Source organism: Oncorhynchus masou, chromosome 6, assembly GCF_036934945.1.
Source record: "Oncorhynchus masou masou isolate Uvic2021 chromosome 6, UVic_Omas_1.1, whole genome shotgun sequence".
Taxonomy (NCBI): domain Eukaryota; kingdom Metazoa; phylum Chordata; class Actinopteri; order Salmoniformes; family Salmonidae; genus Oncorhynchus; species Oncorhynchus masou.
This window is the reverse complement of record NC_088217.1, coordinates 29,977,730-29,996,129: the sequence shown is the minus strand read 5'-3', so window position 1 is coordinate 29,996,129 and position 18,400 is coordinate 29,977,730. Positions and strand designations below refer to the sequence as shown.

General features: G+C 42.3%; 1 protein-coding gene across 2 annotated transcripts in view; it reads left to right on the top strand.

Annotated features, from left to right (window-relative positions):
• Positions 1–18,400, top strand: part of LOC135541868 (uncharacterized) — an 88,233-nt gene that overhangs the window by 46,751 nt on the left and 23,082 nt on the right. The window contains exons 36-53 of one of the 2 annotated variants that reach the window (XM_064968323.1): positions 817–986; positions 1,119–1,248; positions 1,777–1,868; positions 1,999–2,140; positions 2,310–2,486; positions 3,293–3,375; positions 7,401–7,449; positions 12,110–12,199; positions 12,537–12,632; positions 12,831–12,902; positions 12,983–13,069; positions 13,370–13,516; positions 13,641–13,810; positions 13,925–14,063; positions 14,728–14,822; positions 14,953–15,094; positions 15,264–15,440; positions 16,246–16,328. In XM_064968323.1, coding sequence (XP_064824395.1) covers positions 817–986; positions 1,119–1,248; positions 1,777–1,868; positions 1,999–2,140; positions 2,310–2,486; positions 3,293–3,375; positions 7,401–7,449; positions 12,110–12,199; positions 12,537–12,632; positions 12,831–12,902; positions 12,983–13,069; positions 13,370–13,516; positions 13,641–13,810; positions 13,925–14,063; positions 14,728–14,822; positions 14,953–15,094; positions 15,264–15,440; positions 16,246–16,328 — 2,141 coding nt within the window. Of the gene's footprint in view, positions 1–816; positions 987–1,118; positions 1,249–1,773; positions 1,869–1,998; positions 2,141–2,309; positions 2,487–3,292; positions 3,376–7,400; positions 7,450–12,109; positions 12,200–12,536; positions 12,633–12,830; positions 12,903–12,982; positions 13,070–13,369; positions 13,517–13,640; positions 13,811–13,924; positions 14,064–14,727; positions 14,823–14,952; positions 15,095–15,263; positions 15,441–16,245; positions 16,329–18,400 lie in introns of both variants that reach the window. The other variant, XM_064968322.1, reaches the window with a different exon arrangement.

Sequence of the window (18,400 nt, the reverse complement as noted above, 5' to 3'; positions counted from 1 at the left end):
CCTTTCCCCACCTGTTCCCTTTTTTCCCTCTGATTAGGTCTCTATTTCTCTCTCTGTTCCTGCTACTTTCGGTGTCAGATTCTCGTTTGTGTTTCTCATGCCAGAAGCAAGCTATCGTCTCGTTTGCTTCCTCCTAGTCCTATCCTGTCGGAGTCTGCCTGGCAGGTGCATCCTGTACACTTCTAACTGTCTTTCGTTTGCACTGTGTCCAGTTCATCATATGCTACGTGTGATCAGGTACCACCGTTCCTCTGTGACCCGCACCGACCCAGAGCGACCTGCAGACTGTCGCCGCTACCCAGCTATTCATCAGAGGGACTTTATGTTTCATTTGTCGCCCTCTCTGCGGGTAGTCTATTGTGCCATTGACAACGTCGGAAGAGGATCTATGCCATTCCTGTTTTCTCATTAAAAGAACTCTGTTTCTGTTAAACCGCTTTTGGGTCTTCACTCAAGTGCATAACAAAGGCTTGCTTAAACAAAGAGGGTGAATACTTATGCAACAACTACATTTTAGTTATTTAAACATTATTAATTTGTAAAAATGTGTATAATTTTCTTTCCACTTTAACATTATGGAGTATTTTATGTAGATCAATGACAAAAGAAATACAATCCCACTTTGTTAAGCTACAAAATGTAAACAAATGTAAAAGGGGTGTAGTCTTTCTATAGGCACTGTATACTATCAATCAACATTTTTGAGTGTGCCATAGAGTACACAAAGCGCCACATTATGTACTTTCCCTGCACCTGGCAGTCTAACATTGTCAAAAAAATATTGGGAAATTATTAGTGGCATGTTTTCATTCAAAGATCCTGAACTCGAAGATGACTGAGGGTGTTGGGGTACCACAAGGCTCTGTCTCAGGTCCAGAAACTATTACTAGTTGGAGTTACAGTGAGGAGGAAGAACCAATCACTATTGAGCAGCCAGTTACTGCGACCATTGAGGAGGACCAAGACAGTGAGGTGCCCTCTGAGGAGTGAGTTTTTGTCTTGGCCCCTCCCAATATTCAAATAGTTTTTATAAGTTGATTTCAAGTTATATGCAAATGTATGCAGTGTATGTCAATTATAAAATATTTGAGCATATGTGTCTCTTTGTGTGTTTTCAGATCTGTTGCAGTCTCTAGCCAACCCTCTATCTCTGAAACTGAGGAAGCAGAGGTTGTCTTTGAGGTCCCTAAAGAAGACCCCAGCCCTCCTGAGACACTCCACACCCCTGACCCCAGCTTTGAAACTGAGGTAGGCAATCAGTAGGCCTAATTCAGATAATGCATGCCATCACAAAATGCCCAGCACTCCAAGACAAGCACCATCCTCCACCCTCTCTCACTCTCTCCCTACCCACAAAATTTCAGTTGGATCTCGCACCCGACACTTTTCAATTCCATCACGCATGCAAACAACTCACTGAGCTATAGCTTGCCCTCTCCATAGCAAGCTGTATGATTGGTGAACTAATTTAATGTTGCGCTAAATGTTTCAGAGGTTTTAAAAGGAACAGAAAGAAACAATATAAACCGTTACATTTTTGGGGTTCGAACCGGTTCAGAAGTTTATTTTGCTGGTCGGAACAGTATAACGGAACAAGAAATGGTTCTGTTCAGAAAAAAACGATTGTAAAATAATTTCAGTTCGAACCCCTGGTCACAATACACTGAAACTAAGAGTTTATGTATTCATGAATCATTGGTTTTGATATGAATTGCATGGCCAACTACAACTTTATAGCTGCAGGTGAAAGCATTGACATGTGTTTTTGACCAGCAGAAAGAGGAGCCAGAAGAACCTATCACAGTCACCCAACTGTCAGTCACAGCAGACACTGAGGAGCTCCAACCCTGGCAGGGGCCAACGGCAGGGTGAGCTCCATTCAACAACAGATCCAGAGAGCTTTGCATGTACACTGACTTTGCATTGATAATCTTCAGTGTGGGAAGCAGCTATCAACATGCTGTGTATGTGTGTGTGTGTTCCTTTATGAATATTCAGATCTGTTACAGAGGACATTGCCAGAGCTACAGTGTCTAGCCTTCCTTCTGTGTCTGTACCTGAGGAAGCTGAGGTCATGCCTGATGTCATCCCTGAAACACGCCCTCCTCACACTACCCCTCACCCAAGTTTTGGCACTGAGGTGGGTGCTTTACTGAAGGGACTATAAAAATGATTTATACTACCAAGAACAAAAGTTCAAAATGAATAAAAAATATCTCAAGACCTTATATTGTTTGTATTTTGAGAATGCTAGGATGCCTTCAAAAAGGTTATAGTGTGCCACTGCAGCTCTGTTGTTTGTCGTGTAGGGGGTGCTGAGAATCCATGTACTGGAGGCCCAGGATCTGGTTGCCATGGATAAGCTGATGGGGGGCCTGAAGAAGGGCAAGAGTGACCCTTATGTCAAGATCAACATCGGAGTGGTCAAGTTTAAGAGTCGTGTGATCAAGGAGAACCTCAACCCCACCTGGAACGAGATGTTTGAGGTATGGAGGGACTTGTAGTTTATTCAGTTAATCTCTGTCGGCAGTTGAACTGTGTGCCCATTTAGATGAGCGGTAAAAGGGATTGTGCTGTACTGAAAAAAGTAAAAGCAATACGTGTTAGGACAGACTTTTGATCTTTTTTACAATTACTGTATTTGGAGGGCTTCTCTCATGTAAGAATATATCTGAGACATCTAGAAGTGTGTGCCTTTGCTACCTTTAAATAAAAAATATAAAAAATGTAATACATTTTACCCCCAATTTCGTGGTATCCAATTGTTAGTAATTACTATCTTGTCTCATCGCTACAACTCTCGTACGGGCTCAGGAGAGATGAAGATCGAAAGCAATGCGTCCTCCGAAACACAACCCAACTAAGCCGCACTACTTCTTAACACAGCGCGCCTCCAACCCGGAAGCCAGCCGCACCAATGTGTCGGAGGAAACACTGTGCACCTGGTTAGCGCGCACTGCGCCCGGCCCGCCTCAGACAAGGATAAAGTTGTAGTTGGCCATGCAATTCATATCAATGAGACAAGGATATCCCTTCCGGCCAAACCCTCCCTAACCCGGACGACGCAAGGCCAATTGTGTGTCGCCCCACCGACCTCCTGGTCGCGGCCGGCTGCGACAGAGCCTGGGCGCGAACCCAGAGTCTCTTGTGGCATCACAGCTAGCCGTGCCCTAGACCACTGTGCCACCCGGGAGGACCTTTGCTAGCTTTCTGCCTTAATAACATGTAATAGTATTATTTATGTGTAGTTTTGTTGTTATTGATCTTCCCTGACATATGTGTGTTTCCCCAGACGGTGCTGAACCCCCAGGCTGGTCAGGAGGTCCAGGTAGAGCTGTATGATAAAGACATGGATGCGGATGACTTCCTGGGAAGGTGTGTTGTGACTGGCCCAACTATACACCAGTAACCTGCTATTGATAGTTAAGGAATACATCCCAAAGGGCACCCTATTACCTGTATAGTGCACAACGTTTGACCAGAGTTGTATTTTGTATTTATTAAGAATCCCCATTAGCTGCTGCCAAGGCAACAGCTACTCTTCCTGGGGTCCAGCAAAATTAAGGCAGTTATACATTTTAAAAACTTTACAATACATTCATAACAGATTTTACAACATATTAAGTGTGCGCCCTCAGGCCTCTACTCTACTACCACTTATCTATAACACAAAATCCATGTGTACATGTGTGTATAGTGCGTATGTTATTGTGTGTTTTTATGCATGTGTCTGTTTGTGTTGCTTCACAGTCCCCACAGTTCCGTAAGGTATATTTGTATCTGTTTTTTAAATCAAATTTTACTGCTGGCATGAGTTACTTGATGTGGAATAGAGTTCCATGTAGTCATGGCTCTATGTAGTACTGTGCGCCACCCATAGTCTGTTCTGGACTTGGGGACTGTGAAGAGACCTCTGGTGGAATGTCTTGTGAGGTATGCATGGGTGTCCAAGCTGTGTGCCAGTAGTTCAAAGAGACAGCTCGGTGCATTAAACCACCCCTCAGAGCCTGGCTCCTCTCTAGTTTTCTTCCTAGGTTCCTGCCTTTCTAAGGAGTTTTTCCTAGCCACTGTACTTCTACATCTGCATTGCTTGCTGTTTGAGGTTTTAGGCTGGGTTTCTGTATAGCACTTTGTGACATGATGTAAACAGAGCTTTATAAATACATTTGATTGATTTGATGTCAATACCTCTCACAAATACAAGTAGTGATGTAGTCAATCTCTCCTCCACTTTGAACTAGGAGAGATTGACATTAATGTTAGCTCTCTGTGTTCATCTAAGGGCCAGCCATGCTGCCCTGTTCTGAGCCAATTGAAATTTTCCTAAGTCCCTCTTTATGGCACCCGACCACATGACTGAACAGTAGTCCAGGTGCGACAAAACTAGAGCCCGTAGGACCTGCCTTGTTGATAGGGCTGTTAAGAATTCAGACAGACTTCTCCCCATCTTAGCTACTGTTGAATTAATATGGTTTGTTTTTACCATGACAGTTTACTATCTGGGGTTACTCCAAGCAGTTCAGTCATCGCAACTTGCTCAATTTCCACCTTATTCATTATAAATTTAATTGAGGTTTAGTGAATTACTGTTGAGTCATCTGCAGACATGGACAAACTGGCTTTGAAAAAAGCCAGTGGCGTTGAAAAAAGTAAGGCGCATAGACAGCTGCCCTGAGGAATTCCTGATTCTACCTGGATTATGTTGGAGAGACTTCCATTAAAGAACACCCTCTGTGTTCTGTTAGACAGGTATCCACAATATAGCAGGGTGTGTAAAGCCATAACACATACGTTTTTCCAGCAGCAGACTATTATCTATAGGCTCCTGAGTGGCACAGCGGTCTAAGGCACTGCATCTCAGTGCAAGAGGCATCACTATCGTACCTGGTTCGAATCCAGGCTTTATCACATTCGGCCGTGATTGGGAGTCATATAGGGCGGCGCACAATTGGCCCAGCGTCATCGGGGTTTGGCCGGACCATCATTGTAAATAAGAATTTGTTCTTAACTGACTTGCCAAGTTTAATTAAAGGTTAAATAAAAAATGTATACAAAATCTATAATGTCAAAAGCCGCACTGAAGTCTAACAGAACAGCCCCCACAATATTTTTGTCATCAATTTCTCTCTGTCAATCATCAGTCATTTGTGTAAGTGCTGTGCTTATTGAATGTCCTTCCCTATAAGTGTGCTGAAAGTTTGTTGTCAAGTTGTTTAAAAAAAAATAGCATTGTATCTGGTCAAACACCATTTTTTCCAAAGGTTTACTAAGGGTTGGTAACAGGCTGATTGGTCGGCTGTTTACCCCAGTTAAGGGGGCTTTACTATTCTTGTGTAGGGGAATAACTTTTGCTTCCCTCCAAAGTCATCCTCTATTATCCTCAGTAATTTTCCATCCAAGTTGTCAGACCCCAGTGGCTTGTCATTGTTGATAGACAATAATACTTTTTTCACCTCTTCCACACTTACTGTATGGAATTCAAAATTACAATGCTTGTCTTTCATAATTTGGTCAGATATACCTGGATGTGTTGTGTCAGCATTTGTTGCTGGCATGTCATACCTCAGTTTGCTTATCTTGCCAATGAAAAAGTAATTAAAGTAGTTGGCAATATCAGTGGGTTTTGTGATGAATGAGCCATCTGAGGTGCTCCAAAGCTTTTTACTATCATTGTTTATGTCATCTTTGTTTCATAGTGTAGTTTCTTCTTTTTATTCAGTTTAGTCACATGATTTCTCAATTTGCACTATTCTCAATATGCAGTATGGTTGTACAGCCAGACCTATTTGCCATCTATTTTGCCTCATCCCTCTCAACCATACCATTTTTTAATTCCTCATCAATCTGAGGGATTTAACATTTTTTACAGTCATGTTCTTAATGGGAGCGTGCTTATTAGTAACTGGAATAAGCAATTTCATAAATGTTTCAAATGCAGTGTCTGGTTGCTCATCATTACACACCACGGACCAACAAATGTTCTTCACATCAACAACATCGGAATCACTACAAAACTTATTGTATGACCTCCTATACACAATATTAGGCCCAGCCTTTGAAACTTTGGTTTTCCTAGATATGGCTACTATATTGTGATCACTACATTTGGATGCTGCTTTAAAGCAAATTTCTGCAGCATTAGTAAAGATATGATCAATACATGTTGATGATTTCATTCATGTACTGTTCGTAACTACCCTGGTAGGTTGATTGATAACCCAAACCAGGTTGCAAGCAATAGTTACAGTTTTAAGCTTTCTCTTGAGTGGGCAGCCTGATGAAAGCCAGTGAATATTTAAATCACCCAGAAAATATACCTCTCTATTGATATCACATACATTATCAAGCATTTCACACTTGTTATCCAGATACTGACTGTTAGCACTCCTACCGGAATGGGCTTTAGGTGAGGTAGGTGAACGTGTAGCCATATTACTTCGACACTATTTAACATGAGATCCTCTCTAATCTTTACATGAATGTGGTTCTGAATATAAACAGCCACACCTCCACCTTTGGCATTTCTATATTGTCTGTAGATGTTATAACCATGTATTGCTACCACTGTATCATAAAGGGTATATTCTAAGTGAGTTTCATAGATTGTGAATATGAATGTCATTTGTTACTAGCAAATTATTGATTTCATGAACCTTGTTTCTTAAGCTACATGTTTTAACGTGGGCTATTTTTATCACTTTTCTGGGATGCTTAGCAGAGGTAGACATGCTTGGGTTATTTGTATTAGTGCAGGGTGAGCTGCACACAGAGGTCTTCCTACTAATACTGCCTCAGTGCTAACAGTACAGTATTACTCTAGTTCATAGGCATATGATTACTGCATACAATAGCTGTAGGATCAACAGAGGCATTCAGGGCAGTAAGAGGACATAAATTAGGTTACTTACATTGTATCTTCCAACGCCCCTGGGATAATATACATTTGCTGAAGCATTATGACAACTCAGCGACACAATGGTAGAGATTAAATGAGCTGGGCTTGGGTCATTGATAAGTCACTGTCTCAGCACAGCCTTATAATGTTGTGAAAGGATCCAGTGCTTCAAATTATTTGGGTGTATCCTATCCTCCTTGTAATGCAAGCTTTGTTTCCAGAAGGTATCAAAATTGTCAGTAAATGAGTTATATTTGCCTCGGTCAAAAGTAGTGCACTAAATAGGGAATAGGGTGATGTTTGGGATGCACACAAAATAAGACTTACATTTTCATGCACTTTGGTCTCATGGTGGTTGAAATGTTTGAAATATAAGACATGGTTCTACTTTTCTACTTTCACATATCAAAGATATATATCTATAAAATGTTCACAAGAATGCAATTCCTTTTTGAAATGTTGCCAAAGCATCTGTTTTGTGTGTGTGTGTGTGTGTGCTTTGTAGGTTTATGATGAGGCTGAGTGATGTCATCAGTTCCCAGTACACAGACCAGGTGAGTCAATGTATTGAGATATTTACTTCTCTTTCTAGCCTGACTTCCATGGGGCACTCCCATACCTTGGGGGAATATTTTGAAATTCACCATATGGTTAATGAGACCTACCACATTGCAAATGTACGGTCCCTTACTAGACGTCCGAAAACGTTTGTAAAATTCGCGTCGGGCCGTGCGGCAGGGCCGGATCGCCTGGGAAGTCATCAAACGACCTCTCTCGGACATTCGGTTTCCGTTTTATAAAATAGTCACATTTTGGTCATTTTTCCGCTGTCCCGGTAAATCCCACAAGCGGGCGAATACAATCATATTGCAAATGTACAAAACATCACGAATCACGACTTGGACTTATCTCCTAAACGGAAAATATTTTGAAGGCAAAAATTGGTGAGCATAGGTTTGGCATAATGGGCAGTTGGCCCCGAACAAGATGGCGTCTAGGCCTCAATGGTTTTTGAGTTATGGCCATTTTTCTTGGATTAAAGGTCCAAAATGAAAATAGGGCAATCATTTTTCTGCTTCACGTCAACGTCAAGGAACCTCCGGTGTCAATAAAAAAGAACCAGCCATTTATCTATTGTCATTTAAGAGAAATTGTACAATGTCAAATTGGTGATGTTCAAAAATAGTTTTTTTTAAACAGTTACAGATCCGGTTGTAGCGTGTTCATACGAATCTTTTTAAAGTGTGCTTCGGAGCTCTGCGAGATTTCTGTGATTTTCTGAAATAACACACACTCACCAAACCCTCCGTAAATAAGTCAGTTCTTAACATAAAGACTTAAAACTCAAAATTCTATAATTGCCTACCCCAAGGAGGATATGTGTTCACTTTCAGCTTCCTGTGTAAACCGGAAGTGCCTTAAAATGGTGTCACAGGTGCTGTTCCCAAGGGTTAAAAAGGTCAGATCTTTTCAAAACTTCACATGTGTGATTAGGCAACCCCCATGAACTGTAAGTCAGTCATTTCTCCCAACAGATGTCAAAGAAAAGCTCTCTCTCACACACACACACACACACACACACACAATGGCATCACCATAGTCTCCAGACTGTGCCGAGTTCAATGAGACGCCCCGCTTGACCGTAGCTCGCTCTGAGTGCAGCGACCTTGAAATAAAGAAGGCCCAAAATTAAGCCTGGCCCTAAATGTCATTTGCTTTTGGGTGACAGTGAGAGAACCGTTAGGGTGAGAAGCACAATTCGACCTCAGGAACCTTCCTGAGGTCCTCCCTATCTGTGAAAGCCTAACCCTGACCGTGTGGCATTAACCCTTAACAGTTAAAAGAAGGTGTTTACATCAAACAGTTTGCATTGACTTCTCTCCCCATAGGAATACATTGCCTGCACCCCTAAATTCAACCTGAAGCCTATGTGGGTTTTGAATGCCGTATGAACCTGTCTTCGATGACAATCCATCAGGCTACTATGAGGTCTACGTGTGTTGATTCTAAGCTTCCTGGACCAACTGGAAGTGATTAAATTCACCCTAAAAGTGTTTTGATACACATAACCTGCAAATATGAAAATCAGTGCATTCAACTCTGTGTAGATCAGTCAATTCTTAACATAAAGACTTTAAACTCAGGATTCTGTAAGAGCATACCCCAATGAGGATATGTGTTTACTTATAGCTTCCTGTTCCAACCGGAAGTGCCTTTAATTGTGTCAAACTGTCTGTTTCGAAGGGTTAAAAAAGTCACATCTTTCCAAAACTCCATATGTGTGACTTGGTAACCCTCATGAACTGTAAGTCATTTCTCCAAACAGATGTCAAAGAAAAGCTCTCACACACACACACACACACACACAGCAAGGATGGAGTGACAAAGTGCGGTGCTTAAAGACACAGAGAGCAGGCAATGGCATTACCATAATCTCTAGGTTGTGCCGAGTTCAACGAGATATCCCGCATGACCGTAGCTCGCTCGGTCTAAGCGCAGCGACCATGACAAAAGTAGGCCCAAAATGAAGCCTGCCCCTCAACGTTATTTGCTTTTGGGTGACATTGAGAGAACCGTTAGTGTGAGACGCACAATTCGACCTCAGGTACGTTCCTGAGGTCCTCCCGATCCGTGCAAGCCTAACCTTGACCGTGTGGCATTAACCCTTAACAGTAAATCAGAGTTTTTTGATCTCACAGATTACAATGACTTCTCTCCCCATAGGAATACATTGCCTGCTCCTCTAAAGTCAACCTGAAGCCTATGTGGGTTATGAATGCCTTATGAACCTGTCTTCGATGATAGTCCATCAGGCCACTGAGGTCTACATGTGTCGATTCTAAGCTTCCTGGACCAACCGGAAGTGGTTAAAATCACTCTAAAAGTGTATATCCATACCCAAACAGTAGTTTGATAGAAATAGTGCATTCAACCCTGTGTATATCAGTCAGTTCTTAACGTAAAGACTTAAAACTCAGGATTCTGTAAAAGCATACCCCAATGAGGATATGTGTTTACTTATAGCTTCCTGTGCCAACCGGAAGTGCCAGGCAACCCCCATGAACTGTAAATCAGTAATTTCTCCCATAAAATGTCAAAGAAAAACTAAATCACACACACACACAGCTTGGAAGGAAGGGCACATTGGGGTGCGTAGAGACATACACTGCCTGCATTAGTTAACCCTGTTTGAACTATTAAAGAACCGTCAGACCTAGAGTTCTGAAACTTTAGAAACCTGTTCTAGACCTCAGGTCGTGGTGAGTTACGTGGCTCTAGAAGGTTCTCGGACCGAGAAACAGCCTCGTACATTTGCAATAACTTCAATTCATTTTTGCATCACGAAAATGATGACATTTAGAAATGTCCCAGAGTCGCAAGACTAGGTGCATTGCGAACGCCTCAGCCCATATAGACGGACACCAACGTTTCTGTCTGATAGCTCATTCAAGGACCCCGTAGCAAGGCATGGAAAAAAGTGGATTTTCAGCACCAATTAGGGTCTTGCTCGGACACCAAATGACCTATCGAGCTGAAACTTGGGATTCGGGGTCGCCTCAGCTAGGCCTACACATAACATCAGAACTGGACCCGCAGCTAGAATGTAACTACTTGTTTTACGTTTTTATTATGGTTTGAACAGAAGGCATTGTGAATTTTGGGCCAACTCTGAAGTATGTGATAGTTGGCTACTAAACGAGTTGGAAAAAGTGGGTTTGGTGTCCGTTTGTATCAGTTTGGTGTCAGAATGATATCTAATTGACTGATGGATGGTGACTGGCTGGTGACTATTGTCCATTTGCAATATGTTTAAACAGTGAGGTACCATCACCAAAGTGACATTCTGAAATCAACCCGAACGAGCGATGGAGAGGAACCAGAATCACTGCCCAGCCATCCCGAGTTCATCGGGCCAGTCAATTTTGCATTCCTGCGGGATTTTTGAGCATGCCGAATTCGTGATGGAAAATGCCCATTGAGACATATTGCAAATGCCCGTGCATTTGCAATATGATTCAACAGTGAAAAAAAAAACATCACCAAATGGACATGGTGAAATCAACAAAACGAGCGATGGAGAGGAACCACTATCACTGCCCGGCCATCCCGAGTTCATCAGGCCAGTCAATTTTGCATTTCTGCAGGATTTTTGAGCATGTCAAATTCGTGATGGTACATGGCAAATGGACATAACATCCTGATTTGGCATTTTCAAATCTTTCATATTGCATTTGGACATTTCTTACGCCATTTGGCCCAAAAAAAGTGACTTTTGACTTCCTATGAAATCATAATGCAAATGGACAAAACATATGCCTTATGCCCAAGTAAAAACACATTTTAAAAATATGATAATAAAAGTTGACAAAAGTATATTCTACAGTTCTTAGACATGATTAATTGACAAAAAAATCGAAAGAATTTCGAAAAACGGTCCAGAAAGCACTTTTTTTTAAGGGGGTGATAAGTTTTTGAAAAAAAGTTCACATTTTCAACTTTTGACTTCCAATGAAATCATTGCAAATGGACAAAACATATGTCTTATGCACAAGTATAAAAAACAAAACAATTATGATAAATAAAATATGACTAATGTATGTTGATACAGTTCTTATACGTGTGTAATTGACAGAATTTTGGGAAAAAACGGTCCAGAAAGTACTTTTTTAAAGGGGTGATAAGTTTTTTAATTTTTTTTCACTTTTTCAATATTTTACTTTTGGATGTTGACTTGTGTTACATTTGCAATATGAAAAACCACGGTGGAGCGCACTCGCCACCTGTTGGATTTTTAAAGTGTTACACCTGGCATTTGCCATATGGTATTTGCGATCAACTTTGAACGAAACAACGCCAAATTGAGTGGTATTGGACACCATGTATATGGTTTGTCCAGTGCCAATGACTTCCCATTCATTTTTGCCCATTTCAGGGAGTGTTCCCTTACTTTTATTACTTGCAGGCCTAATGTCAGGTCAAACTCCCTTTTATTACTTGCAGGCCTAATATCAGGTCAAACTCCCTTTTATTACTTGCAGGCCTAATGTCAGGTCAAACTCCCTTTTATTACTTGCAGGCCTAATATCAGGTCAAGGCCATCATGTTGCTTCAATATAGCTTTTGATTGAGAGGCTAAGCTTAGCTTTATTTCCCCCCTTTATTTCATTGTGCTACATGTATAAACAGGCTATTGGGTATATTTCTGTGTTCCAGTGGTACACACTGAATGATGTGAAGTCAGGTCGTCTTCACCTGGTACTGGAGTGGGTACCAACAGTATCACAACCAGACAGACTGAATAAGGTCAGTTCCACTCCTCCTTTTTTTCAGTTTCTTCGTCTCTCATTTCTCAATCTCATTTTCTTTCACTATGCGTTTAGTTCAACAATTTCTCTCCTCCCTCCCTGTCATACAATGACGTATTCCTTAGAACTCTTTATGCAAAAGACTCACATTCCATAACCCATGAGGCATAACATTTTACATGTTAGTCATTTATCCAGAGTGATTTTGAACCAGAGACCTTTCGGTTACTGGCCCAACGATCTTAACCGCTAGGCTACCTGACACCCATAACAGAGCACAACATTATTATTGCAAGATTTTGTTTCAAATTAACTATTTTCTCCCCATGTTCCAGGTGCTGCAGCTGCAGTCTCTCCAGTCCTACCAGAACAAGGCTGTTCCCTCTGCTGCTCTGCTCTTCGTCTACATGGACAGAGCCCACTCACTGCCTGTGAGTCACCTCTGACCTTTCACCACTTCACCTCAGACACTGCCACTTTGAACATTTGAACTCTGGCTATGCATTGTTGTCTAGTTTTGCAGCTGTGATATGGGTTATGCACAGATGTTCATGGTTTATTTTGTCTAGTTGCTTACAATCAGTGTTTGATTTTGACTGTTGTATCGTGTGCTCTCTGTGTGATCCTAGTTGAAGAAGAGTGGGAAGGAACCAAAGGCTGGAGCTGAGCTTGTTCTGGGAGAGACAACATATAGAACCAAGGTGAGCAGTATCATTAGAGCTGAAATGCATGACTTGTTATTGGATTCGCCGTGAAAGTCAACTTCTCTGTCTCTCTGAAGGTGTGTGATCGTACCAACTCCCCCCAATGGGAAGAGGCTTTCTACTTCCTGGTTCGAGACCCCAGAGAGGAGATTCTCATAGTGAAGGTGAGAGTTCAGTCTGCTTCAGGATGGAGTCACTAAACATGGATAATGTTTAATTAAAACATAATGTCACTCACTGTAAACATCTTGCACAGTCTCTGTTAAATGCAATTCATCCACACAAATCTCCCAACAGGTATATAAACCAATTTGTGCACAAAATTTGAGAGAAGTAAGCTTTTTGTGCGAATGGACATTTTCGGGGCTCTTTTATTTCAGCTCTTGAAACATGGAACCAACACTTTACATGTTGCCTTTATGTTTATGTTCAGTGTCATTCCCTCTTTATTTATCTTTCTCTAGCTCTCCAGTGCTTGGGATCAGGCGATGGGTTCTCTGGTGGTACCAGTCAGAGAGCTGCTGTCAGAACCAGATCTGGTCCTGGATCAGTGGCTGAGTCTGGATGGAGCCTCACCTGACAGTCAGATTCTACTGAGGGCTGAGCTTAAGGTGAGACACATTCACAAACATGTACCAACAATCAACGTTTTGGAGTGTGGGACAAAATGTGCACAGCCTATACAAAGCACTGCATTATGTAATTTAATTGCACTCTCCATGTTTTTGTTCACAGATCCTGAACTCGAAGATGACTGAGGGTGTTGGTGTACCACAAGGCTCTGTCTCAGGTCCAGAAATTATTATGAGTGGGAGGTACAGTGAGGAGAAGGAACAAATTACCACTGAGCAGCCATTTACTGCAACAATTGGGGAGAAGCAACACAGTGAGGTGCCCTCTGAGGAGTGAGTTTTTGGCCCTTCCCAATATTAAAATAGTTCAATTGCAGTTATACATGTATTGCAAATTGTATGCAAATGATAAAACCCTTAAGTATATGTCTCTCTATGTGTTTTCAGATCTGTTGCATTCTCCAGCCAACCCTCTATCTCTGAACCTGAGGAAGCAGAGGTGGTCTTTGAGGTCCCCAAAGAAGACCCCAGCCCTCCTGAGACACTCCCACCACACACCACCCCTGACCCCAGCTTTGATACTGAGGTGGGATACAGTGTATGGGTGTCTCTGTATGCGTAATCCCTCGTGGGCAGATTCTGCATGTAGACCGAAAAATCAGTTTAGCCATAATGGTATATGTGAGATAACGAGCAGCAGTAGTTCCAGTCTTTGGGTTTTTGTCACTGGTTATTTGGACATATCAGGATTTGGCGAAGGCAGTGCTTAAACAGCTTTACTTTGAGTGCTTCATGCGTTTGCCCACATGGAATTGGAGTGGGGGGGGGTGCCTTTTGTAAGGGTGTGGACTTAGAAAACTGCCAGATCACTCAATTTCTAACACATTTAGATCCAGTAGTTAATCACGCTGATTACCAAACTATGCAAGATTTTATTTCTGTGTTAACAGTTAGCCTAGCGGCATGTAACCTAGCAGTTAAGAGCGTTGGGTCAGTAACCGATAGGTCGCTGGTTCGAACCCCTGAAATGACTAGGTGAAATATTTGTTGATGTGCCCTTAAGCAAGGCACTTAACCCTAATTGCTCGTGTAAGTCGCTCTGGATAAGAGCATCTGCTAAATAACAACAACAAAAAACAATAATTTATGTATTCATAAGACATGTTATAATTGGTTTTGATAGGAATTGCATGGCAGGGGAAAAGGATTAACTGCAGGTGTAAGCATTGGAATGTGTTTTTGACCAACAGATAGAGGAGCCAGAAGAAACTGAGGAACCTATCACCCAACTGTCAGTCACAGCAGACACTGAGGAGCTCCAACCCTGGCAGGGACCAACGGCAGGGTGAGCTCCATTCAACAACAGACCCAGAGAGCTTTGCATGTACACTGACTTTGCATTGATAATCTTCAGTGTGGGAAGCAGCTATCAACATGCTGTGTGTGTGTGTGTGTGTTCCTTTATGAATATTCAGATCTGTTACAGAGGACATTGCCAGAGCTACAGTGTCTAGCCTTCCTTCTGTGTCTGTACCTGAGGAAGCTGAGGTCATGCCTGATGTCATCCCTGAAACACGCCCTCCTCACACTATCCCTCACCCAAGTTTTGGCACTGAGGTGGGTGCTTTACTGAAGGGACTATAAAAATCATTTATACTACCAAGAACAAAAGTTCAAAATGAATTAAAAATATCTCAAGACCTTATATTGTTTGTATTTTGAGAATGCTAGGATGCCTTCAAAAAGGTTATAGTGTGCCACTGCAGTTCTGTTGTTTGTCGTGTAGGGGGTGCTGAGAATCCATGTACTGGAGGCCCAGGATCTGGTTGCCATGGATAAGCTGATGGGGGGCCTGAAGAAGGGCAAGAGTGACCCCTATGTCAAGATCAACATCGGAGTGGTCAAGTTTAAGAGTCGTGTGATCAAGGAGAACCTCAACCCCACCTGGAACGAGATGTTTGAGGTATGGAGGGACTTGTAGTTTATTCAGTTCATCTCTGTCGGCTGTTGAACTGTGTGCCCATTTAGATGAGCGGTAAAAGGGATTGTGCTGTACTGAAGAAAGTAAAAGCAATGCGTGTTAGAACAGACTTTTGATCTTTTTTACAATTACTGTATTTGGAGGGCTTCTCTCATGTAAGAATATATCTGAGACATCTAGAAGTGTGTGCCTTTGCTACCTTTAAATAAAAAATATAAAAAATGTAATACATTTTACCCCCTTTTCGTGGTATCCAATTGTTAGTAATTACTATCTTGTCTCATCGCTACAACTCTCGTACGGGCTCAGGAGAGATGAAGACCGAAAGCCATGCGTCCTCCGAAACACAACCCAACTAAGCCGCACTACTTCTTAACACAGCGCGCCTCCAACCCGGAAGCCAGCCGCACCAATGTGTCGGAGGAAACACTGTGCACCTGGTTAGCGCGCACTGCGCCCGGCCCGCCTCAGACAAGGATAAAGTTGTAGTTGGCCATGCAATTCATATCAATGAGACAAGGATATCCCTTCCGGCCAAACCCTCCCTAACCCGGACGACGCAAGGCCAATTGTGTGTCGCCCCACCGACCTCCTGGTCGCGGCCGGCTGCGACAGAGCCTGGGCGCGAACCCAGAGTCTCTGGTGGCATCACAGCTAGCCGTGCCCTAGACCACTGTGCCACCCGGGAGGACCTTTGCTAGCTTTCTGCTTTAATAACATGTAATAGTATTATTTATGTGTAGTTTTGTTGTTATTGATCTTCCCTGACATATGTGTGTTTCCCCAGACGGTGCTGAACCCCCAGGCTGGTCAGGAGGTCGAGGTAGAGCTGTATGATAAAGACATGGATGCGGATGACTTCCTGGGAAGGTGTGTTGTGACTGGCCCAACTATACACCAGTAACCTGCTATTGATAGTTAAGGAATACATCCCAAAGGGCACCCTATTACCTGTATAGTGCACAACGTTTGACCAGAGTTGTATTTTGTATTTATTAAGAATCCCCATTAGCTGCTGCCAGGGCAACAGCTACTCTTCCAGGGGTCCAGCAAAATTAAGGCAGTTATACATTTTAAAAACTTTACAATACATTCATAACAGATTTTACAACATATTACGTGTGCGCCCTCAGGCCTCTACTCTACTACCACTTATCTATAACACAAAATCCATGTGTACATGTGTGTATAGTGCGTATGTTATTGTGTGTTTTTATGCATGTGTCTGTTTGTGTTGCTTCACAGTCCCCACAGTTCCGTAAGGTATATTTGTATCTGTTTTTTAAATCAAATTTTACTGCTGGCATGAGTTACTTGATGTGGAATAGAGTTCCATGTAGTCATGGCTCTATGTAGTACTGTGCGCCACCCATAGTCTGTTCTGGACTTGGGGACTGTGAAGAGACCTCTGGTGGAATGTCTTGTGAGGTATGCATGGGTGTCCAAGCTGTGTGCCAGTAGTTCAAAGAGACAGCTCGGTGCATTAAACCACCCCTCAGAGCCTGGCTCCTCTCTAGTTTTCTTCCTAGGTTCCTGCCTTTCTAAGGAGTTTTTCCTAGCCACTGTACTTCTACATCTGCATTGCTTGCTGTTTGAGGTTTTAGGCTGGGTTTCTGTATAGCACTTTGTGACATGATGTAAACAGAGCTTTATAAATACATTTGATTGATTTGATGTCAATACCTCTCACAAATACAAGTAGTGATGTAGTCAATCTCTCCTCCACTTTGAGCTAGGAGAGATTGACATTAATGTTAGCTCTCTGTGTTCATCCAAGGGCCAGCCATGTTGCCCTGTTCTGAGCCAATTGCAATTTTCCTAAGTCCCTCTTTATGGCACCTGACCACATGACTGAACAGTAGTCCAGGTGCGACAAAACTAGAGCCCGTAGGACCTGCCTTGTTGATAGGGCTGTTAAGAATTCAGACAGACTTCTCCCCATCTTAGCTGCTGTTGAATCAATATGTTTTGTTTTTACCATGACAGTTTACTATCTGGGGTTACTCCAAGCAGTTTAGTCATCGCAACTTGCTCAATTTCCACCTTATTCATTACAAATTTAATTGAGGTTTAGTGAATTACTGTTGAGTCATCTGCAGACATGGACAAACGGGCTTTGAAAAAAGCCAGTGGCGTTGAAAAAAGTAAGGCGCATAGACAGCTGCCCTGGGGAATTCCTGATTCTACCTGGATTATGTCGGAGAGACTTCCATTAAAGAACACCCTCTGTGTTCTGTTAGACAGGTATCCACAATATAGCAGGGTGTGTAAAGCCATAACACATACGTTTTTCCAGCAGCAGACTATTATCTATAGGCTCCTGAGTGGCACAGCGGTCTAAGGCACTGCATCTCAGTGCAAGAGGCATCACTATCGTACCTGGTTCGAATCCAGGCTTTATCACATTCGGCCGTGATTGGGAGTCCTATAGGGTGGCGCACAATTGGCCCAGCGTCATCGGGGTTTGGCCGGACCATCATTGTAAATAAGAATTTGTTCTTAACTGACTTGCCAAGTTAAATTAAAGGTTAAATAAAAAATGTATATAAAAATAAAAATCTATAATGTCAAAAGCCGCACTAAAGTCTAACATAACAGCCCCCACAATATTTTTTTTGTCGATTATCAGTCATTTGTGTAAGTGCTGTGCTTATTGAATGTCCTTCCCTATAAGCGTGCTGAAAGTTTGTTGTCAATTTGTTTAAAAAAAATAGCATTGTATCTGGTCAAACACCATTTTTTCCAAAGGTTTACTAAGGGTTGGTAACAGGCTGATTGGTCGGCTGTTTACCCCAGTTAAGGGGGCTTTACTATTCTTATGTAGGGGAATAACTTTTGCTTCCCTCCAGGCCTGAGGGCACACACTTTCTAGTAGGCTTAAATTGAAGATATGGCAAATAGGAGTGGCAAAGTCATCCTCTATTATCCTCAGTAATTTTCCA